We start from the raw sequence: 24,718 nt of genomic DNA, 5'->3' as shown, positions 1-24,718 counted from the left end.
GTTTGTTCTCAGCTGAATAGTCGGGATAATAAATAGAGGAGTGGTCGCGCCCCCCCCCTTAGTTCAACAACTGCATCCCACATAGGCGTACAACAGGCGGCGCCATATCATTTTAAAGGGGGGGGGGCAAGGCAATGTGAAGGTGACGCCATTTTGCTTTTTTAGGTGAGGGGTAGGCCTAATTATAGAGCTACACGATCAGTATCTCTCCTTTTTCCTTTTCTAACCTGTCTTCTAGCTCTGCCCTTCATTTTACTTCCCTTCTCCCATATTTCTATTCTTCGAGACTACTACCCAAAGGAATATAACGTCATTTTATCTTCTCAGATGAGGAATAATAGGCCTAGAGGTATACGACCCAGATCACTTTTTTGATACTCTTCTTTTTCTTTCTCCCCTTTTTATCTTCCTTTCTTCCCTATTTTTCTCTGTTGCTCCTCTTTGTTGCACTATATATTTGAAGAAATAAAAACATAAGAGGCGGTCGCCCCCTCCCCCTCCGTAGCGCCACCATTGGATCCCAAATAGGAATATACAGCACCCCCCCCCCCCCACCACCACCATTTTCTCTTTACGAAGTGCCCGCATTCTCGCAAGTTCGTCTGTTCTCGAATGTCTGCTGCGTGCCGAACTTTCCTCGCGCTCTCGAGCCAACCGAGTCCGACTGATTTATGACAACAACACTTGGTCCCATTTGCGGCTCCGGATCACAGGGAAGAGGGATGCACTTTTTACCCCTCCAGCGAGTCCATTAACATTTCTGCACCCACTGGGTATCGGTCAGGATTCTTTCCATAAAAAAATAACTGGATTAAAAAAGCTTCATGTTCGAATTTGATCGTGTAAATGAGTCTGAAACATTTTATATTTTCTTTATACCGCAAACGTTGAAGAAAATGTAGATATGGAATGTGGACGTTTATAAGGGTCTGATACTGATAAATCAAAGTTGGACTTGGAGCGAGGACTGTTCTTTTTTTGACCGGGCCATTGGCGGATATTTATTTTTATAATTATTCTAATGCTGTGTCGTCCACTGTGGAACATTCTACTTGTATGACTCGTTAGCCGAAGCAGTTCTGGAAATTTAGATGAAACCCACGACCTCACTCCGGACCTCACTCTTGTTTTCTAGAAGTAGAAGAACTGCATATCATCAAGGATATTGTTTAATAACCGAATTTGACAACCTATGATTTTTGTGCATCTACCAACTGATATATCTCGTTTATAATTTCAACCATTAGTAGTTAGAAAGAAATGCCGAAGCGGAAAGTTCACGACGCCTTCTCGAAGAGCGAAGGCGGCCGAGTCGATTCCGATAGCGAGAGCTCCTCCTCGACAGACCGGTCCGACCCCGACGGCTACCGCCGAGACTCTGGCGACCGAACCTTCCGACCAGCCATGAACACGTACAACATGAACTCGGGCTCCAATATGAACTACGAACTGGATGCTTCTGGGATGCCTCGTCAACGCAACGCTGCCAACGCCCGGGAGCGCGACCGGACGCACAGCGTCAACAGCGCTTTCGTGCAGCTCCGGGACCTAATCCCCACCGAACCCCGGGATCGAAAACTATCGAAAATTGAAACCCTTAGATTGGCGACAAGTTATATCAATCATTTAGGAACTCTTCTACTTGTCGGGGACGAGGAGATCGAGCAACCCTGCATGCATCGGGCCATGCTCCGACCTGGGAGCGAGGGCGGACCGAGGATTATCTGCACATTCTGCTTGCAAAATCACATGAGCAATATGAGAAACAGAGCTGTCATGAATGTTCATCACCAGGTAATTTATTAAAATCATTTGTAAATAGAAATAGTTATGTATTATTATTTATTCAAAAGTACTCAAATAATCACATATCTTCTTTTCAGGTTTCATGATTTGTTTGGTATATTTCATTTCAACTCCACCACTCAATTTAACAATCTGACAATCTGAACATCATGGGACATCATCACTCATGAATAAGATAACCGTATAACAAATGAACATACAATTTATACAATGTGTTTAGAAACAACTTATCAAAAGGGAAAATGTCTTAATACTTTGTTTACAGTTTTATCATGCTTACGCATTTTTATGTTTAAGAAATAAACCAAGAGGTTATCGACATGGGCCTATTAATAATATTTATTAATATTTATGTTTATATATGGTATACAATTATAATATTAATATTTATGTTTATATATGGTATACAATTCATGTATGTACAATTGATGGAAGTGAAATAAATAAATTTGAATTTGAATTTGAATAATGTTGAATATGTCTGTAAAACCAGTGCCGTGGATTTAGTAAAACTTCACAAAAGTCTCGAATAGTTTAACACCTAAAATAGAACAAGACGATGAAAAGTTGAGTTACTGACCAGTGCAGTGGAGGCTCTTTTTTTTTTCTGTAATACATGATTCATTGTAACTTGTAAAGATTGTTATCAAACTAAGGTAACTATAATAATATAATCATAATAAATCAGTTGGGAAAATTACTTTTGACAACATTTCTCAGTTCCAGGTGGCATTATGCTGTAGAAAATAAAAAATTGATCATCAATGAAAAAAAATAAAAAAAGACGGCCTTCATAATTTTATTCTGGCATTATCCATCACAATTCTTTCAACACAATCTTTATGAATGCCCACATTTTGATATGGGCAGATTTTTTTTCATTGATAAATTGGTCATTTTATTATTTTATACAGCATAAATGACAACTGAAACTTAGAAACGTTGCCAAAAGTAATTATACTTAAAAAAAAAATTTAGATTATGGGCCTGGGTCTACATAAGTTTGTTAAAAATCGAAATTCAAAACAAAAATAAAAGTGATAATGAAATCTTTAAAAAAAATGTGATTTTTAGCTATATGATGTCATGTATTAAATATTCAGATAAATAGATCCTAGAGTAATATTTTGGGACATTCTGTCAATACTGGTGTTTGTGTTTATACTTATAGGCTTTTGCTTCGTCTTCCCTAACTCATTGGTCTTACGAACCGTTTTGAATATAGCGTTATCAAATTCATAAATAATATTTTAAGGGATTATGACATGATCCAAAGGAATGCGATTAGTCAGATCAAGAATATGTGATTGGTTAAACCATAGAAACTACTACTAGCCGGGTGCAATTGCCAATTTCCGCTGCCATGTCCTTGCCCGCACGCATGGCGTCAAGTTTTGGGTGAGAACAGATTTAAAAAAACCGAGAATGACCTGAAATGTTGGTCCATGTTTTGGTACTTTTAGGACAAATCGCCTTTTGTGGCACTGATTAGCATACCTTGTTATTGTCTATAAAACAATACCAGTAACAATATCAAAACGAAGTAACACCCCGGCCGGTCGGCCGTCTTGGCCCCTCCCCTTTTTTAAAACCCCAAAAGAGAAAATGTGCAGTCCGATATCCCCTAAAAATAAAAATGTAGAATCACAAAATGTTCACGAAGACACATTTTTATTCCATATCATACACATCACACTCGTTTTAGGACTTATATATTCATATAATATGTATATTATATTATTTACCGGAATAGTGAAAAAAAAAATTTTTGTCGATTTAACAACACTTGGAAAATTTACCTCAGGACTCTATGATAATTTACCTCAGGACTCTATGATTCCAAAATTCATTTTGGAATTAAAGTCGTCTTTATTTTTTATTTTTCCAATAATATTGGCCTACGTTATTCGTTCAGTGGGTTGGTAGGTCAATGGTTTCAGTGAATAGGAGAAATAAGTGACACGCTTTTCCAAAAAAAGATCATTTGTCAATAAGATCCTAGATCCTAAACTAAAATATTGCACAGAAGCTATAACCCATTTTCGCTTGTAAGAAGTTGAAGTCTCGAAACCCGCTGAAAGGACAAATTATCTACGGAAAATGAGCACAAATTCAGATAAAAAAGAATCGAGTGAAATATTTACTTGTGGGAGGGCGTGAATAAAATTCACTAGAATAAAGGTCAAGTCCATCCCAGAAAAAAAGAGTTGATTTGAATAAATAGAGAAAATTAAACTAGCATAACGCTGAAAGTTTCATAAAAATCGGATGTAAAATCAGAAAGTTATGATATTTTAAATTTTCGCTTATTTTCACAAAACAGTGATATGCACAACTCAGTGACATGCAAATGAGCCAGTCGAAGATGTCCTTCACTCACTATTTATTTTGTTTTTTTGTTTGAATTATACCATATTTCATTTTTTTACAGATTTGACAACAGGACCAACTTGACTAAACCATTACACATGTTCAGGGAGGAATTGATAGTTGTTTCACTTGACAGTGAGGAGAAATTAGAATGTTTTGATATTTCATATAATAAAATACAAGAGAAATAGTGAGTGGATGACGTCATCAGTCTCCTCATTTGCATACCGACCTAGATATATTACTGTATTTTATAATATGCGATTTAAAATGTCATAACTTTCTTTTTTAAATCCGATTGATGAAATTTTCAGTGTTACGCTTATTGGATTTTTCAAGTACAATCAACTTTTAAGGGGTTGGACTTATCTTTTAAGAGTGACTTTCACCTGTTTTGAGTGAATTTCACCCCTTAACCAGGAAATTTTCTCGAAAAGTTCATTCCTGTGAATAATTTATGTTCACTCTAAATTCACTACAAATTGAGTGATCCTTGAGGTCACTACCAAGAGGAGTGAAAATTCGCTCTTTATTTAGTATACCTGCCATCAGAACGCATGATGCTCTTTTCTAAGCAACAATGTGACGGACGGCGTGAGGTCCTCTCCGAGGGGCGGGTTCTGAAAGTAGTGAAAGACTTCTGTTCAGATCTTGAAGCTGTCGCGACACTCCAGACACACGTTGTCCTGGGGATTATGTAACGCTTCAAATCGGTTACTATTTCCGCCTCCTAACCGCAAACACATTCAATATCTCCTTTGTGGGCGGCGTATTAAGATAATCCTGTTTTGTCGGCGGCTCTTTGTAGTTATGTGGGGGGGGGGGGGGGGGTGGTGATATTTTTATAGGAAAGGAAACGGATGTGTTTTTTCTGTAGTTGGGTGCCAGAATGATAATTGATCCCCTTTATAGGTCCATGCCTTTACCACAGCTCCATGCCTTTACTGCTCACAGAAGCACTACCCTATCTGATGACAGGTATATTTACTGTAATTCCAAAGGTCCGTGTATATAGCCACGATGCTTCTGGTATTTTCAGGCATAATCACAATGGGTAATTATGAATTAAATCAGAATTGGAAAAATGGAAGTTAAGCTTGTGAAATTTCCTGTTAAGACGTACAGTTTTTCATAAAAAGCTCGTTGTTCTAATGAGTAGTCAGTGATAACCATAGAGATTATTAGCATATATCTCTATAGAGTCTATACACAGTTACTAAACCACAGGCCTAAACATCTATTGTAAATCACCATAGATTGAATATTATAATTTTGATTATTTGATTTGTGTCGTCATATGCGAGCAGCATTTCTACATAGCGAATGGTAAAAAAATCAATGAAATGTCCTTTTCTCAGAAAATTGGAAAATGTTTTTTACTGTACCTGTTGTATATCAATAGACGAATCATTTAATACCCGGTCATGAATAGAAAACAAAAAATAAGTCATCAGGAACCATTAAAAAAAAGAAATTCATGCATTTTATATTACATAACATATGGGGCTGCTGTTCATTCATGACGTCACGAATCCAACATTTAACAATTCTAATAGCTTTCTTAATCTTTAACTGATTTTCCTCAAAACCTTCACAATATATATTATTATTTTTTTCTGCTATTTTTACAACAAACTTTTTTTTCAGGGTGAACTTTCCCTGTAATTGATTTTTTCCCGGTTTCTTTTGCCACGAACCCATTGGGGGAAAACACGGGGAAGAGGTGCTCAGCAAACACTCTGTCTCTTGTGTTGATCTGTGTACATAGAGGACAACACCCCCTGACAATACCTTTTATTTTACTGCGGTCTTTAATTTCTGGTGTTTAAATATTTCAACACCTATGGGTGCTATTGCAACACCTTTTGTTGGTACTTTTTAAACCCTGCTTTGGTGTCATGATTAATCTCTAGGTAGAATGCTTACACTTCACGGTGTGGTCCTTTAGGGACACCAACTCGTGTCAGTTCAACACCCAAATTTTTACAGAGTAGAAACAAGATCGTGCTTAGACACCTATTTTCATAATAACATTTTATAAAGGTTATAGCTACATTCATGTTAAATCATTTTCATAGTTTTGTAGGACTTTGAAAAGGGGAGTTTCTTTTTTTATTATTATTATTAATAGTTCTGCATAATGATCCAGTGTGATCGTTATTCAGACTTCTGTTACCATGGTTACATAATGGGCACTGACGGTGACTGACCCCCTCCCGACCTGGGCGCTACGCCTCCAACACTACACCCTTGTCCACAACGCCATTTATGGCCGATGGATTGGACATTCAAGTGATAATAAAAATGACTTTGTCATCAAGGACACATATTTGAGCTTCTTTCAGGCCTCAGATCACATTCAGCATGTCCCATCTTTTGCCGCGGAAAGTATCTGATCCGACCCAATTAACCAATTAAAGATCCTTCATTGGAACATGTCAACGGGTCCTCATTTATCATAAAGTGTTCACAGAGGATTGGCAGAAGGCTCCTATTCAAATTTATAACTCCGGGACATATCGTTTTTTATGAATGGAAGAAAGGGGTAGCTTCTGGTGAGTCTTTGATTTTTATGGAGTCTAGAAGTTTGTGCGCCACGAGCAATAGAAGAAATGTCAAAATTGGAGTGTGTTATTTTGGTGGTGGTGGTGGAGAGGGGGGGGGGGCTATCTTTAGGCCCCTACTTCAATAGATGAACGATACTTGTTCCAATTCCATTGTCCCATGCTTTCTCAAAACAATATCATTTTTTTTAATTCTGAAAATGATTTTCTGAAAATAATTCATGACCTATTTTAAAGCCCTCGCCACGAACCCGAATACGCCTTTATCAGTATATCTTTGAATATATTTTTTATTAGGGAATTAGGGCGTGAATCGGAAAGTTGGTACGAATGGTACCTGATTTTATGGGATCGCCCATATTTTTATCTCCAGGGGCCCTATTGGGATTTTGCCAGAATGTTTACTGCTTAGGTAACTATGCACAACAACCAACCATGGTAACTGCAAGTCCTTAAATTATGAAATATTAGAATAAGATGATGGTATGGTCCATGGTTACAATTTAAGTATCGCAACGATTGCAACGAGAAGATATTATCAGAATCATCATATGATTTCAAACCGGAGTAATGGCCTTTTGGTATACACTCTAAAGGGGGAGATGTCAAAGATGGGCAGCTGCCTTTCCTCGCTAAGTCGGACACCAATTGTGATTGTTTGCATGACTTTGAAGAAATGACAGACATTGTCTCCTGACCCCTTCTTAAACGACAAGTCCACCCCAACAAAAAGTTGACTTGAATAAAAAGAGAAAAATCCAACAACTGGCATAACGCTGAAAATGTTATCAAAATTGGTTGTAGAATTAAAAAAATACGACACTGTATCTTAAAGTTTCTTTTTATTTCACAAAACAGTTATATGCACATCTCGGTCGGTATGCAAATGAGGGAACTGATGACATCACTCACTCACTATTTATTTTGTATTTTATTATATGAAATATTCGAATTTTCTCCCCATTGTCCCGTGAAAAAAAGTTTTATTTCTCCCTGAACATGTGGAATTACCACTGTTTTACGGTTCAGTCAAGTTAGCCCTTATTGTCAAATCTGTAAAAATTGAAATATTGTATTATTCAAACAATAAAAAACAAAAGAAACTGTGAGTGAAGGACATCATCGATTCTCTCATTTGCATGTGGCTAAATTGTGCGCATAACTATTTTGTGAAAAACAAGCGAACTTTTAAAATGTCATAACTTTCTTATTTTACATCCGATTTTGATGAAAGTTTCAGCATTATGTTTGTTTGATATTTCTCTATTGATTCAAATCAACAATTTTCTGAAGTGAACTTGACCTTTGAATATTGTATAGGCCTAACCTACATCAGTTTATCAGGCCTTTATGATCATACCGATATTTGAAAAAAATGAATAAATAAAAGAGCTATTTTGAAAGAGTCACAACCAAATAACTGCGGAAAAAGTGTAATGCACAGTCTGTGCAGTGTATGCTACGTTATAGTAAAAGTGCGTTGCACTTTGTATTATCAAGGATACGTGGCACTGTGCAATATTTCCACAAGCGCGCTTAGAATGATCTTAAACTACGCGCATTACCGACTTACATTAATATTGTTTAAAGCAAAATATCATGTGCGAAGTGAGAGGAAACAGGGACGAGTATGAAAGAGAACCTCTTGGGAATTCAGGGTACCCTTTTCCCGAATGGTCGGGAAAATTGGACCTGACGTTTCAAAAATTGAGGGGCTCTTTTCGCGAATGGTCGGGAAAATTGGACCCGACGTTGGGGAATTGAGGGGGCCCTTTTCTCGAATGGTCGGGTGTAGGCCTACGCGATTGCCCTTCGCGACACGACAACCCGATATGATGACACAATCCCTATTAAATTCCTCTGCGATATCAATGTACACACTATCTTTCCTCATCTTCGCTTTGGACAGATAGCTCCATTCAAGTCCCCTCGGAAATTATATTTTTCAACGGACTTTACTCGTGGGCCTCAGAGCTTGTGGTGCATATTGCCTAGATATCGTATGTGTATCATAACACAACGACCATTACCAGGGTTATCGTGACATTTTATATTTTCAACTTCAAATATAGATCAAAGCTCCCTTTTTTTATCCCCTTGCTTGTGAACGTTCTTTAGGTGATTGTGGGAACGACGCGTTTTTTTTAATATAAGTATAATTACTCATTAAGTTTGAGAAAATAAATAGAGTGTTTCGTGGCCTACTTGACTGACGTGCTATACAAGAAGGATTAGGCCATGCATGCGATGGATGGCAAAATGCTCTAATTATTGTTCGATTGTGGAGCTTAACCGTGTCAAAAAAAAATCGTAAAATTGTCCAGTATCCGGCCGGAATATGATATTGAATTGATTAAAGTGTCCGCTATACCCCCCCCCCCCCCCGATGAACACATGCCTGTCTAAAAGCGCCTTCCACATTTCGATGCTATATGCTATAGGAGCCCACCCCTTGCCCTTTTTAAATCATGCACTCTGAATTTCAAGGATTTTAAGTATTTTAAGATTTCCAGATAGGTTGTGAATAAGACCAGTCGAATATTAGATTTAAATTTAAACCTTCCTGGATTCAAATATAGAGCTAAAAGATTTGAAATTAAATCTTTTGAGATTTACCAATTAATCCTTAACGTTAAAAATAGATTCAATATATTCTGCTGGTCCCCATTCAAAGCCGATTCGGTCTTATTTTAAATCATTGAAATTTAGAGTGTAACCTTGTATTTGCGGGGCCCTTTATACTATAGGATGATAGGAGAGGTCACATAAATTATATTATAATATGACTTCGATGTTCATGGTGCAAGTTACAGTCAAGTGTATGGAGGCACAGATTTGTGATGATGGCCCGATTGATATTTGTACCAGCATTTCTTCAAACTCCCAACGCCTTCGGCAGTTCATCGTGTTCATATTGGGTCAACAAGATATCAAGAGGCATACTTAATAAAAAAAACGAGAGATTATGAAAAGGCTGCTTTTTGGAAACACTTGATATTCAAGGATAACATGATTCAGAGGCATAATTTATTAAAAATAATTGTGCATGTTAAAGGGGGAGTTCACCCTAAAGAAAAGTTTGTTGCAAAAATAACAGGAAAAAATCATAAGAAATATTGACGAAGGTTTGAGGAAAATCCGTTAAAGATTAAGAAGGTTATTAAAATTTTAAGTTTTGGATTTTTGATGTCATAAACGAGCAGCTGCCTCATATGTTATGTAATATCAAATGCATGAATTTCACTTTTTTTTAATGGTTCCTCATGACTTATTTTTGTGTTATTTTATGATCGGGTATGAAATGATTTGTCTACTGATATGCAAAAGGTACAGTAGATTTTTTTCAATTTTTCTAAGAAAATAAGTAAAAACATTTCAATGATTTTTTTACCATTTCCTTTGTAGGAATGCTGCTCGCATATGACGTCAAAATCAAATAATTGAAATTCTGATAACTTTTTAATTTTTTGTTGGATTTTTCTCAAATCTTTGGCAATACTTTGAATATTCTTTCTGCTATCAAATTTTTTTTTTGGTCAGGGTGAACTTCCTCTTTAATTGTTAGATTGCTGATCCAGTAATGGTTCACAGTGCATTTACACAATACACACACAACAAGAATTTTCCTTTTTTAAATTAGATGTGAGACAGAGTAATGCACAAAATGTAGGATTATATCGACATGATCGAAATAATGAATGATAAGTTCGAGTAAATCGCATTTATACTCGAAATATTCTGTTTTGATTCAAAACATTGGAAGGACGCAAAGATATTACAAAAAAACTGAAAAGGCGCAGTTTAGATAAGATGCTTTATTGTTATGTGTTGGAAAATGAAGCAATGGGAATCGTTCTCATGGAATTGCGAGTGACCTAAGCGAGGGAGCAGCACCGTTAGTCTTTTTCAGTAGTCTTTCATAAGTTTTCTGTGTGAGTTTGTTGAATTGTGATATTGAGGGGTTTTTTATTGCAATTTCACTAACTTATTTTGACTCGTTAAAATAGGCTACAGTAAACATGGTAAAGGCGAATGGGGGGGGGGGATTCAGTGACCGCCCCTTTATCCGACCATTTCGGGGCGGTCAAATGTCCACCCGAGGAAATACAATGCTATATAATATAGCTCAAGCTTCATATTGTAGTCCATTTCTGGACTATAATTCCTGTAAATGATCCTTCTGTGGTGATCATAGGATCCCACGTAAATCCCCAGCGAGCGGCCATCACTCGACTACCCGGAGACATGCCCGCGTAATCACCGACTCGTCCCGCAAGCGTGAAACTCGTGTTCCCAAAACAGAGTCGCGTTAAATCTTTCCTCGCGTGCCGTGATGGCAACCGTCTGCTCTCGTATTTGATATTTTTGGGGGTCTTTAGGCGCGGAAATTGACTCCATATGGCGTTTTTTTCTCGTGTTTTCTCACTCCAATCGGTTGTTTTCATTTATGACTGAATGGGTCACTGTCCTAGTTCAGTTTTTTTGTGATATTGGTAATGATTGCGTTTTAATTTCAGCAATTTGATATAAATTAAGAGGGACCCTTACAGTACTTCTTGCTGTAAAATTAATGACTAAATTATTTTCGTTTTTACATTATTCTATTCATTTTATTTGGAATTCCTCCTTTGATTATCTGTTAGTTATCTCTATTAAAATGTTAGTAGATTGATTGATTGCTTATTATATTGCATTTAGGCCTATATGGACAGTTTTATTAGGCCTATATGCCTAATAACCCATTATGTTATTATAATAACGTTCATCATTCTGTTAATTTGTATCAGATTACGGCCTATATTACTTTGTAATATCTTTAAACGGAAATTAAACAAAATATTTGACTTGAATTACGCCTATCCACTGGCGGTGCATATAGACGAAGGGGGGGGGGGGGGGTAGAATAATGATTTGTTTTTCCACAGGGATGAACACAGGCCATGCTTACCTGCAGTTTTCACTTACCATGCTTACGCCTACCATACTCTTAAACATAAATTCAGCTTGTTTTTTTTTTCCAACTTCGACTGTAAGTAAGAGATGAAGGAGCTACGCAATGCTGACACACAACGGTTTATTCTCAATTCGTCTAATGCCGATTCGCCCAATTCCCAACTCGTCTATACTATCATTTGGTCTATCATCAATTCGTCCATTATCCACATGGTCTAATTGCCACTTCGTCCACTCTCCATTTCGTCTGATAAACAGTTGGTCCAATAGCCATTTAGTCCATTAACCATTTGGTCTGATTGGATAAGTGTTAATTGTGCAAAATGAATGAAAATAAATAGGATATTAGACCAACTGGTGATTAGACGAAGTGATGATTGGACCGAATGATTATTGGACCAAATGGTTGTTAGACGAAATGTTGATGGACGGAATGGCATCAGACTAAATGAAGAGAGACCATGTGGTGAGTGGACGAGTTGGCAGTAGACGAATTGGCAATTTTCCTACACGACTAATAGCTAGTTGTCAGCTATAGAAAAAAAAACCACCGCAACCCCATGAAAGAAAAATTACTAGCCAGGGTAGGGTCCATGCTCTAACCATGGAGCTAATAGCTCCATGCTCTAACCATCCTTTGTTTTGTTTTTTGTATGTTAGTTTTACATCCATGCTCTGAACATGGAGCTAGCTCCATGCTCTACCCGTATCTAACCAGAGATAACATATTCTAGTCATGGAGCTTTATGATTCCTATGAATCAATGAATGAATTGTCATAATCATAATTTATAAACATAACAAAATAATTTAACAACGAAGTCAGATTCCACTCTCTCATTTAGACCCTCCCACACCCACACCCTCACCCACATGATCGGTATTTATAATTTATCAAACCGAAGAACCCCCTTTCTCTTTTTTTCCAGAGATTTTTGCCCCCCATCCACCCCCTGAATCTGTTTCCGCGGTATTGCTATAGGGACGGTATTTGAGGTTAAAATATTCAGGAAAAATTAATTGATTTCATCGGAGCCAGGGGGAAAAACAATAAAACTTAACTCTTGTGAATGACAGTTTTCCCTTGAGCTTCATTTGAAGAAAAAAAGTAGGCATATTTTTTAGGGGGATGGGGGTGTCCTCTTGCTTGCGCCCCCACTCTGCCAGTCCTGCACGAAGAAGGCCATGATCACCATTCCGATTCCAATAATTATTTCAGCATGGGAAATTGCCAAACTTTCTCCATATTTTCATGCTTATCATTTTGTGTTACACACAATCATATGCACGGAAACAAAGAACTGAACATGAAGGCTTGACATAATCTCAGATAGCTTACTTACATCTCTTTGGTAGCACATGATCCCATAAGGCTCGATGTCATGGTGCGATAAGCGTTGTTGATGCCAGGCCTTGGCCGGTGATGACCGCTAGCAGGTGGGGCACCCTCACCCACTGATCTAGAGGTACTCAGCTGCTAAGAATAGAATATGTAATATTCAATCGCGGTGGATTCCATTATTTAATTGTGCTTGATTCATGTTAAATATATTGTTCGAATCCATATATCCATATGGAACTATTGACTTCATTTTTGGAAAAAAATATTCTCCTAAAGAAAAACCAAGACGGTTCTAGGACAACTACCCCCTGGACAATCACCCCCCGGACAACTACCCCCCGGACAATTACCCCCCGAGGACAATTACCCCCCGGACAATTACCCCCCGGACAATTACCCCCCGAGGACAACTACCCCCCGAGGACAATTACCCCCCGGACAATTACCCCCCGGACAACTACCCCCCGGACAACTACCCCCCGGACAATTACCCCCCGGACAACTACCCCCCGGACAATTACCCCCGGACAACTACCCCCCGGACAATTACCCCCCGGAAAATTACCCCCGGACATTTACCCCCCGGAAAATTACCCCTCTGGACAACTACCCCCCCGGACAATTACCCCCCAGACAATTACCTTCAGAAAATCCCCCCTTCTCTCCAGCATCAATGTTAGAATAAGGCGGGACCCATTGTAAGTTTTGGTTGGTGGCACAGGTTTCCGAAATATTTTCTACTTTATCTTACTTTAATAACTTTTTCTTTCTCTTTTATATTGCTCTTTCTCCTGTTTTCTCACTTTCTTCTTTTTTCCTTTTTTGTTTTTGTTTAGCGGCGCCTTCTGCATCATGAAAAATGGGGGGGGGGGGCTTGCACCCGAAACCTCCCGTTTGGCTATGCATATATACATCAGAAAATTTGTAAACTGGCCCTCATTCTAAGTTTTCATAGAACAATTGAACACGATTAGTCATAATAATCACATATGCTGAATATCCCTGATTCCAACTGATCTGATTTTTTTAAATATTTATTTTGGGTTTAATTTCAGGTAAGAAATCAGGCAAATAGATAAAACGTAAAAAAAACACCTTAATACGTAGAAAAATTGAAAGTCGATAACGCAACTATGAACACTAACACTGTCAAGTAGACCTATAAATCTGTTTTTTTAACAGTTCAACTAACAAGAAGCTAAGAATTATGAAACAATTGGTGCACATTCCAGATTAAGATGTGGCTTTATAACTTAATACAGTTAGCTAAAAAACTTTATGCAAAGATAATACACACAAGAACACCTTGTAAATTACAAGGTGTGTTTGTGTGTATTATTCTTGGGTGAAAGCAATTAAACATTAAAGAAGGAAATTAAGTACCAAATTTACTAAATTGTAAACAATATGACATAATCAAATACAGTGTTTTTTCTATACAAATTGGCAATCATGATAGTATACAATTCGTTTGAGGTGCATTTTAAGGACGGTTTGTAAGAATTTATAAAGAAGTAGGCCTATGCAAATCAAATAATGCGACCGAGCACCGTGAGCTGAAAATATTAATATTTAGACCATAAAACGGACATTTTACAGAGCACTTGAAAAATCAATTTGTAAATTAAAAAATAATGAAAGCTCGATATCCGAGATGAAATATGTTTTGTATATTGACTTCGAAACTTGATATTTTAAGCTCCATATCAGCCTATATTGAGCATGATATTAATCTCATCGAAAAAGCAATGCGAGCGCGAAGCGCGAGCGGAAAATACTTGATATTCCGGTATGAAAATGGTGAATTTGAGCACTATCTAAAGCATTGTGTATGGAAATTGTGAAGTGGATGTGGAAAGCACTTAATAAATGATGCGAGTGTGAAGCGCGAGCTGATATCTTCATTATTATTTTGACCTAGGACCTGGACATTCTAGGTCTAAGGACATTTTGTCATCATATGAAAATGATGACAACTTTCTTATTCCTCTTCCTGAGCGCGATATGAAACTGTGATATTGTCGATATTCTTTTCTGAAAAGGGACAATTTAGTCATTAAAAATTCATGAAAATTTTATTATCATATTTATTAATGTAATAAGCCTAAATGAGTGAGTAAAATGTGTTGACACTGAGGCCTGAAAACTGGATATTTTAAGCACTTTTGTAATCATGAATAGGATATGTGAGTTGATATATTTTTAACAAAAATGCGAGCGCAAATCGTAAGACGAAATTTTTGGTAAACTGTCATAAAAGGGGGGTTTTAAGTAGTTTGTTATATAATTTGGCAAATCAAATAATGCGAGCGCATAGCGCAAGCTGCAAGTTATATTCACACCATAAAACGGACATTTAACAGAGCACTTAAAAATCAGTTTGTAAATCAAACAAAATTATGAATAATGTCCGAGCTGAAATATGCTTTGTAAAATCGACTTCAAAACTTGACATTTTAAGCTACATATCAGCCTATTTAGCAAGATGTGTATCTCATCGAACAGGCTATGCGAGCCCGAAGCGCGAGCGAAAAAATTAATATAGTGACATGAAATATATTTTTTTATCATTTTCCAAGTCATCCCCTGACCTTTTTTTTTTTCACTCGTCTCCCTCTTATTTTAACTCTTATTTTTCCTCCTTTCTTTTCCCTTCTTTTTCTTTTTTCTTTCTTTCCCCCTTTTTTCTTCATTTGTTTTGCTCTGCCGATAGGGGGGGGGGGGCCCTCGCCCCCCCTGGATCCGCCTATGGATGGAGCTCAATTTTACAGCTTTCCTACGGCGTACGTTTGATTCCAAGATACTCAAGAATGCCTTGAGTACTTCTTACGTCAAACGTACGGCCGACGTATGACTCTGTGCACTCCCTTTGTCTATATAGGGGGTAATTGTCCGGGGGGTAGTTGTACGGGGGGTAGTTGTCCGGGGGGTAATTGTCCGGGGGGTAGTTGTCCGGGGGGTAGTTGTCCGGGGGTAATTGTCCGGGGGGTAGTTGTCCGGGGGGTAGTTGTCCGGGGGGTAATTGTCCTCGGGGGGTAGTTGTCCTCAGGGGGTAATTGTCCGGGGGGTAATTGTCCGGGGGGTAGTTGTCCGGGGGGTAATTGTCCGGGGGGTAGTTGTCCGGGGGGTAGTTGTCCGGGGGTAATTGTCCGGGGGGTAGTTGTCCGGGGGGTAGTTGTCCGGGGGGTAATTGTCCGGGGGGTAATTGTCCTCGGGGGGTAGTTGTCCTCAGGGGGTAATTGTCCGGGGGGTAATTGTCCGGGGGGTAATTGTCCTAGGGGGGTAATTGTCCGGGGGGTAGTTGTCCGGGGGGTGATTGTCCAGGGGGTAGTTGTCCTGATACCAACCAAGACAATTGTGATTTGTTTTTAAAATGGTTTAAAGGATTATTATTATTTCATATAAATTATCATGTTCATAGTCCTATTTTAGTAAAGGTGTAGGTAATGTGTGTGCCTGTTGTGTTTGGAAAATAAAACAAATCTTGTCTTAATTTGTAAGTAACTGTTTTGTGTTTAACATGGTTTAAGTGCACACCTATTGAACACATCTGTGTTAATAGCTCCATGGTATGAATAATATAAATGTGCTTGATATATAGTGCCTGTTTATAATTGATTATATTTTTGCCATAGACTTGATTAATTATATGTTTTATGTTACAGGGTTCAACTACATGTACATACAAATTATTCCATGTCAGTTTGTTCAGTAACAGAAATAAAAAAAACATGAAAAACTGTATTTTTATTATTTACTGCGCTTAATTTCGTCAAATTATTGGAATTGTACGAAAGTAGGTCCGAACTTATGTAGTTTCATCTGACCCCATTTAAAATGCATGTCGCAATCTGGTGAGATTTGGAAAAGAAGCCTTTTGATGCCACCAAGGATTTCCTTTCTTATTGGAAGAGCGTAAAAATGTAGGTCACCATAATCTTCCCGTCTGATATACTGCCAACGTTGAGAAATGAGACATATTTTGTTTCCGACTGATGTAAATGGTTGTGATTTCTTGTACTTTCTGATTTCGCTCTTTCTTGTTTTTGGTTATTGTTTGACGCATTTTTTGCCATATTGTTCACGAAAGCGGTTTTAGATGGTCCATCGCTGTCTAAAGAGTCGATATTGTTTACTAATTATAAGTATTATTATTATTAGTATTATTATTATTATTATTATTATTGGTATCATTGTTCTAATCATAAGTGTCATTATTATTATCCTTGTGGAAGGAAGAAATGTTGAAAAGGGGGTCACTTAAACCTTTTGAGAATCAAATTGATCCCCATGTTATTTGCACCTATAGGCCTAATGATAAACGTTATCAAAAGCGTGAATTGTCTTTGTTTTCCTGCTTCAATCTTGAAAATTTTATTTAAAAATCATATTTGGAAAGTGTATGAACTTCCAAGGACTATACTAACTACACTAATAGGCCTTCATTGTTGTACGAATACACGATGCTGTTTTAAAGAAATTTGTTCATAACAAATTCCACCATTTATGAAAGAAGACTCTACTTAAAGGCCTACCTCTTTAAAATTAAATTAGCTTTCATTACTAATGTTTCTGTGTTTATTTTGCCTGAACGAAGCAGGTAACTGCACATGCTGTTAGCTTCGAGGTGAACTTCGAGAGATTTTTCCTCACACCATAGTTCATGTTTCTGAAGCATACTTTGTGGGCACAAAGCTCATATTATGGTAATATAACTAAATCATGAATCCCTAAACTCGCCACATATAGCTGTATAGTACACATTTATAACACAAGCAGGTCATTTATCGTCCAAACATACTGTATTTTCTGTTTCTCAGTGCAATATTTACGACAAGCTAGGGAATATCTGAATTTCAGGGAGTTCGCCTATTAGCTCTTTAGGATTCATGATTCTACCATGTATCTACTACACAGATTCTACCATGGACCTAAACCACGACGCTACATATTTAATTGCTGAAAGGTCTTAGAAACTAATCACATTCGAGGGTGGGGGGGGGGGGTCATAACGAGATTTTCTATGTTTTTTCTCTTTAATTTCTGACTTTTCATACATTCATTCATACATTCATTCATTCATTCATTCATTCTTATTAACTTATATATTTTCTTCCACTTTCATAAAAACAAACAAGAAAAAAACATTTTTCAATATAGGCCTACAGAGTAAAACAATAGACCTATAAAACGGCCTTTCATTCTATCCTCTCTGTCCATTACTTTGTTTTAAGTATATTCATGGACTTCATAGACTCTATGGTATATTTGACTCCTTTTCTCTTTACCCAAAATGTTTCTCCCAAACTGCTTATTTCATCCTTTTGCCGACATACCTAACATAGCGCCATGGATAGGCTTTCCTATTCAAACACAGCCAGGCCCCTGGTGCGATGATAGCTTCCCGGCAATCTGATAACGTAAGAATATATTCGTAATATTAGGTTTTATTTGATTTGGGTGTTGGATCTGTCAGGAGAGGGGAGAGTCTCCCAACACTTGTATCAACTTTTATTAAACTTGATCAACATTGTTTGGATTGGAATGGGCAGAATTCCCCAGCCGTGGGATTGAGAGGGTCTTCGAATGATGGGGGTGAAATATTAGTCTGCTGTGCAAACCCTTCACTCGAGTTAGGGTCTGAATGTGCACTCTAACTCATGCCTTGTGTACTGAAGGCCCTCTCTTGAAACAGCAAGTTTTGTATGTGCTTGTCTTTGCGTGGAGACTCACTTGCTGATCAAAGTTTCAATCAGGGCCTGTGCCCGCAGACTAGTGAAATATCGAGGAACAAAAATTGGAATTGTCTAGGCCCGGAGATAGTTTGAGTTCACTCCATTGCTTGGATGAAAAATGGAAAGGAAGAAAAGAAAGATACAAATATCGAAATCAACCTTACAATGAGATTTCCTTTGAGGCCACAAAAGTGAACACTCCCCAGATGCATATTCTAGGCCATAGACCCTAATTATAGATAACAATAACACTTGAGAAAATACAGTATAAAACAATCAACTCATGATTTGGGATTAGGGAATGGGGGGTACTGTGGGAACAGTTCTTTTTAATTATTCTTCTGATGCATTTTATTGATCAATATTCCGTTATATTCAATTCAATTCTAGGGCAGTTATAGGGCAGTGGTATGAAGCCGTGCAGTCAAGGGATGTAGATGATATTTCATTTTTGTTGCCATGATTATATAGCTTTGATGTCATCTTTTCTGTATCATAATTTGCTTATATTTTTGCAACTGGTCAGCTAATGAATAGGCTGCTCATTATACATTGATTTGTTCTTTTGCGATTTGGTGTGTGGGTTCCAGTTTAAGCCCGATCGGATTAGCTCATTTATGGATCCTACTAGTTCTTGTAGGTTAATGGCTCATCTTAACCATTTTAGCATGAGCATGATGAGTTCTTCTCAGGTATCTGCAATGTTTTGTGAAGGGGGAAGAATTTTGAATATTTCCACCAGCATGTCTCGTGTTCCCATCGTGATCGCATCCCGTCCCTCCGGTGGAAGACTCTTTCCCCCGGTCTTGTTACCCCCATCCCAACATCTCTATCCGGCTCTTCTTTCCTCACCAATGTAGGTGTGTAACACTTTGACTTGGCCCTAAGTGGGTCGGAGAATTGGAAGTGAATGAAAGCAAAATACAACATGACCCGTAAGGTCAGGTAAATGCAAACAACACTTGACTGGTGATGAACTTGCACACCTTATATCTCTTTCTTCTATCCTCTTCTTCGTTTTTACTTAAAAATGTTTACCCTTTCTTCCCCCTCTTCCTTAGTTCTTACATAGCATACTTACTTACATACTTTCTTACCTGTTCTTCGCCTGTTTCTACCTTTTTATTTATTTTTTTATTTTCTTATCTTCTTCTCTTTTCTTTTTCTCATTTTATTGTTATGGTTGTCCTCTTCATACGATTTTTTTTATATCGCCTCATTCTTTTTATTGTTCAGTGGTGCTGTCCATCTTCTTCTTTATTTCCCTTTTTGCCTTCGCCGTCGTCTTCATCATCCCATCACTTCTGCGAAATGGACGTTGGATATCAGCATTCTTTTTATGAATTATTTTAGAAAGTATTAGGTCGGAAGATGAATTTCTCTAAACGGATCCCACTGTTCCAAAACGAATAGAAGACGTATTTGTAAGCTTCACTCAATAGTTTCATCCTGTGTAGGTATCTTCAGTATTATGTTGTGAAAACGTAGAGTGCAAACCACAATCGAGACCTTTGTTCTATTTATTTACATGGTTAGGCCTAGAAGATTAGTGTATTTAGCAAATTTTGCAAAATAAAGAGAATTAATATAATATTTAGGTTTATTCTAGCTGGTATCTCTCTGTGTTACCATTTCCTTTCCTTTAATTTCAGAATCTGGTATTCATAACGTTGTTCCCACGGTAGATCACTATCCTTAATCATCCCCATAATATCAGAAATCCCTTCTAAATTGACAACAGAAGTTGAACAAAGATATAGCCATGGATTTCGCCTTCCAAATCATCGCCATGATCATCTACCTCACAGCCCTGTTACACAATTTCTTTTTACAATCAATTGCAAATTTGAAACAAAAAATCTGATTGGTCACCTGGCAGTCTGTTGGACAAAATGCGCTTGAATCAGGAATTCTGGTTGGTCATTGCAAGTTTTTGTGATGGATTGCTGTATCCGTTCTCTTGTAAAGCAGTGACGAGGTTTGACTCATCATTCTAAAATCATCTTTCATCATTTCGTTCTCAAGGGAAATGTAATTCAATTTTCATAATGGAGCTTTAATAAGGATTTATAAGAAAAAAAAGACTTGATACACAACAACACCAAAACCGTAAACGGTACTGTCGTCAGGATAATATTTTATGCTATTTTGCATGCTTTTGTCTCAAAATATTAGAGCGACAACACGTCGGTCCTATACACTGAATAATTCATTAGATTTGGATGATCCAAACAGATTGCATAATTATGACCATGGTGATCTCATAGGTTATTTCTGTCACTTGATCTATAAACCATGTAGCTATTAAAACAGACAACGGTTGCTCAATTTATGTTTAACATTCGTGATAAAATTCGTGATAGAAAAAAAAAACTGAGGTTGGCGTGAAATGGTAAAGAGTGTTCTTTCTTCATTCAAAATAGAATACTTTTTAATTGCCATGTATATTAATTAAGCCTATTTAATTGACAATTTAGGCCTCTTCGAAAACCATGTAGGCATAAATAGTTGATGTTACGCAATTAATTAACAAGCATTTTAGGCTAGCTCGCTATGCAAACTCGTAAACTTCCAGAACTCGTCCTCCGGGTAATTAAACTCCAGCCCCCTCAAGCCACGGAGGTAGAATTGTATGGCTTATTTCGCCAGTGATTAAGGAGAAAACCCAATTTTCAATGACAGTTATCATTGATTCTTAAGCAATATTTTGAAGGGCACATGTGAACATTTGAATGTACGTATAGTCTTGATAGTTTTATCATCATCATCCAAATTTCGCCCAATATTTGAACTAGAACTCGTGAGTATAGGTTGGCCTGTATACCCGTCTGCCCTGAGCTAATACTCCTAATCCCATCGCTACCCACTTGGTTACATCTGTAAACTATTACTTCCGAAGTGATGAAACACGCAGTAAGCCGTGTTTCCTCAATTGCCCTCCGTATTGTATCCATTGTACTCCTCATGTTGTAAAAGTAACTCCATTTGGCCAGGGTGAATAGCGTCATTACTTTTTTTTTTTATGTCAAGAAGAATGGGTTGTTGTGAACCTTACACGTGTTTATTTCTTTAATAATTAACTACTTTTAGCTCCCGAGATTTATTAGGTTTCAGGTTGAATACTTCGCACAAAGAGAATGGTATTTATGAATCATATGAGGTGCTACACTGTTAGAAAATTTATCCTTAAAATAAAAGAAGTCCTGCAGCAGAGTCTCGAGAACACCTGTAATCTTACCAGATTGCGTAATCTTACAGGAAATTGGTATTTGGTGTATGGAATCTTACAAATTTCCTTCAATAACTCACCCTTTTCCCCTTTTTTAAACAGACCTGTTCTGTTAAATTGCAGAAAAAATCCCTGTTTTATGAATTTACATAATGATTCTGTTATTGCTTTCTGCAAAATCTTCTCTCTTTTTTTTCTGTAAAATCACGGTTTTTTTTTCCGGTGTATGTGAATATGAAAACCTGCGGCCAACTCCCTGGTATTACTGTGTAGACGTATCTAGCAAGGCCCCTAGGCCCACATTAATGTGCATGTTCATGGAGATGACTTTGGATTTATGTTGTAATTTGATCAATGCAACTGACACTGTCATGACTGTTGCTGTTGAGATGTACAGTGTATATAACATACACTGTCCTACATGTCCCAAGTCTTACCTACTCTGAGGGTGTTTTTTTCTTCTTTGTAACCAAAACTCCATAACAATAAACAAGGGCGGTAATGACAGAAAACAAATTACCCCACGCCCCCCTTTTTTTTAGAGGAGCTGCCATATGCATAATCGTAGGGCTATTGCTTTATGGCCTTATGGCTATGTGGCAGGTAATTGAATGTGAGAAAAACAAATATTCTTTAGAAAGAGACTACGAGTACGATGAAGGCCTATATGATATCAGATAATTATGTCAGCGTATACCTAATGACTTGACCTATGTGATAGACATATACATTTTGACAATTTTAAATGCAATGGAAAATAAAGAGAATAACACGATCGAAATAGATATTGGAAGCTTTGAAAGGGTTCGGTAATGGCTGGTTATTTCACCCACGACTTCCCCGGTACTAATATACCGGCAGACCGAATGAGGAAACTCGAATTTCAAGATTCACATTTCCCAAATATAGTCGTATCCTTTATGCAAAGGTTGAACTTGATTTCCTATTGTTAACCGCTTTCCTACCAAGAAATATTCATCGTGACATCATTTCCAAGTTCCAAGATTCGGGATATCATGGATATATTTGCCATGGTTTCCTTGAATTGTAGGCCTATATACTTTCGTTTTACTGGTCGTAGTGGTTGGTAATGTGAACGGATATTGGATAGTGCACGTGTAGGCCTTTATATTTTCTATACCAAATGGATGTTTGAAACTGCATGAAATATTCCAAATCATTTTCATTTATCAGAATCAATAGCTTACCCAACATCAGAGCCCTATGAACGATTTTTTAAACCGAGGATGCTGGTGTTGGACAAGCAAAAAAGGGTTTTCACTATAAAAAAAAATGAAGGTTATTTTATGTACACGAGAAATTTGACAAGCAAAACAAATAGAAGAAAGGTTTCCACTACAATATATAGGTAATTTTAGTTACATTTCTGCCATTATCATACCAGATACCAGATTTCCAGGGGTGTTTTAAAACACAAGAAGTATCCCAAGGAGGGTGGTTCAGCATCCCCGCTTCCTATGGCCATGCCAAACCTCTAATTGCTTTGAAAAAAATGCAAAGAGAAATTTCGACATGCAACACTCTGGGAAATGACATCAAATTCGGAAGTGAAATATAAAAAAGTTATGACATTTTTAAGTTTCGCTTATAGTTCACTGTGCATTTGTAAAATACAATGCTTTCACAAATTGGGTATGTAGGCCTACAATATACAGAATGAAAGACATAAGGTAGTCGAATGTATCATCCACTCACTATTTAATTTATTAGTAAAAAAATATTTATAATAGTAATGATCTTATTCTTATGCCTTCATTTACCATTATTAATAATTTTAAATGTGTTTGATATTATTCAACAAATGTTAAAAAATTGAATTTCACAAATGTGTCTTTAAATACAAAGAAATAATGAGGGTGCGATATCACAGGCACCACATATGCATATCACATGTCTTTGTGCATACTGCCGATTCCTGAAACTAGGAGAAAATGAATTTGCAGGCTTATATATAAGCTTAAAATATATAAGGCCTACATTTAGGCCTACGCATATTAACTCATTTATGAGCATCATTTTTTGCGAAATTATACTTAGGCACAATGATTTGTTTTCTCTTTTTTTAAAGTAAGGAAAAAACCCAACTTTTTGTTTGGGTTGGTTTTCACATTTGGCTTTACCTTTAATCAGTTTTATAAATTGATATGCAACCTATTGGCTACTCGACTGAGGCTTAGGCCTATTTAAATAGTGCCTTATTCATTTCACAATATTGAAGATGTGAAAATAATTATGTACCTCATGATTTTGCTTGGAGCAATCCTTTTGTAAGAGGAATATTATGTTGGCTTGTCTCAATCAGGAAAAAAAAAATCTAGATCCCAATTTTCGGTTTATGCTTTGGTCATTTCCTTCTCATATTCATTAGTTGCAAAAGTTAGACCTTTTTTGTCAACGTGAATTATTTTACATGGTGAAAATAAACAAACAGACACACAAAGTTGTCTAACGCTGAACATGAGGATTGTAGGGAAGTACTAAATATTATTTCATTCAACCATCCAGATAAAGAAAAAATGTGTTTTTCCCCTTCTGTTATAAAAACGCTCTGTAGCGATCCTACTCATAACCACGTGATCGGAAATATAGACCTTGGATCAATCCGATGACCTCAGCTGACCCCGGGTCAGTACCACGTGACACCGCGGACACAGGACCGTGAAAAGTGCACACAGAAAGGTCACGACAGGAAAGGCCAG

General features: G+C 37.3%; 1 protein-coding gene across 1 annotated transcript in view; it reads left to right on the top strand.

Moving 5' to 3' along the window:
* The first annotated feature begins 698 nt into the window (after nt 1–698).
* The window catches only part of LOC129274394 (basic helix-loop-helix transcription factor scleraxis-like), a 60,706-nt gene continuing 36,686 nt past the window's right edge, over nt 699–24,718 (top strand). The window contains exon 1 of the mRNA XM_054911208.2: nt 699–1,794. Coding sequence (XP_054767183.2) covers nt 1,261–1,794 — 534 coding nt within the window. The 5' untranslated portion in view covers nt 699–1,260. The remainder of the gene's footprint in view (nt 1,795–24,718) is intronic.

Source organism: Lytechinus pictus, chromosome 13, assembly GCF_037042905.1.
Source record: "Lytechinus pictus isolate F3 Inbred chromosome 13, Lp3.0, whole genome shotgun sequence".
Taxonomy (NCBI): domain Eukaryota; kingdom Metazoa; phylum Echinodermata; class Echinoidea; order Temnopleuroida; family Toxopneustidae; genus Lytechinus; species Lytechinus pictus.
This window is presented reverse-complemented; position numbering and strand designations above follow the sequence as displayed.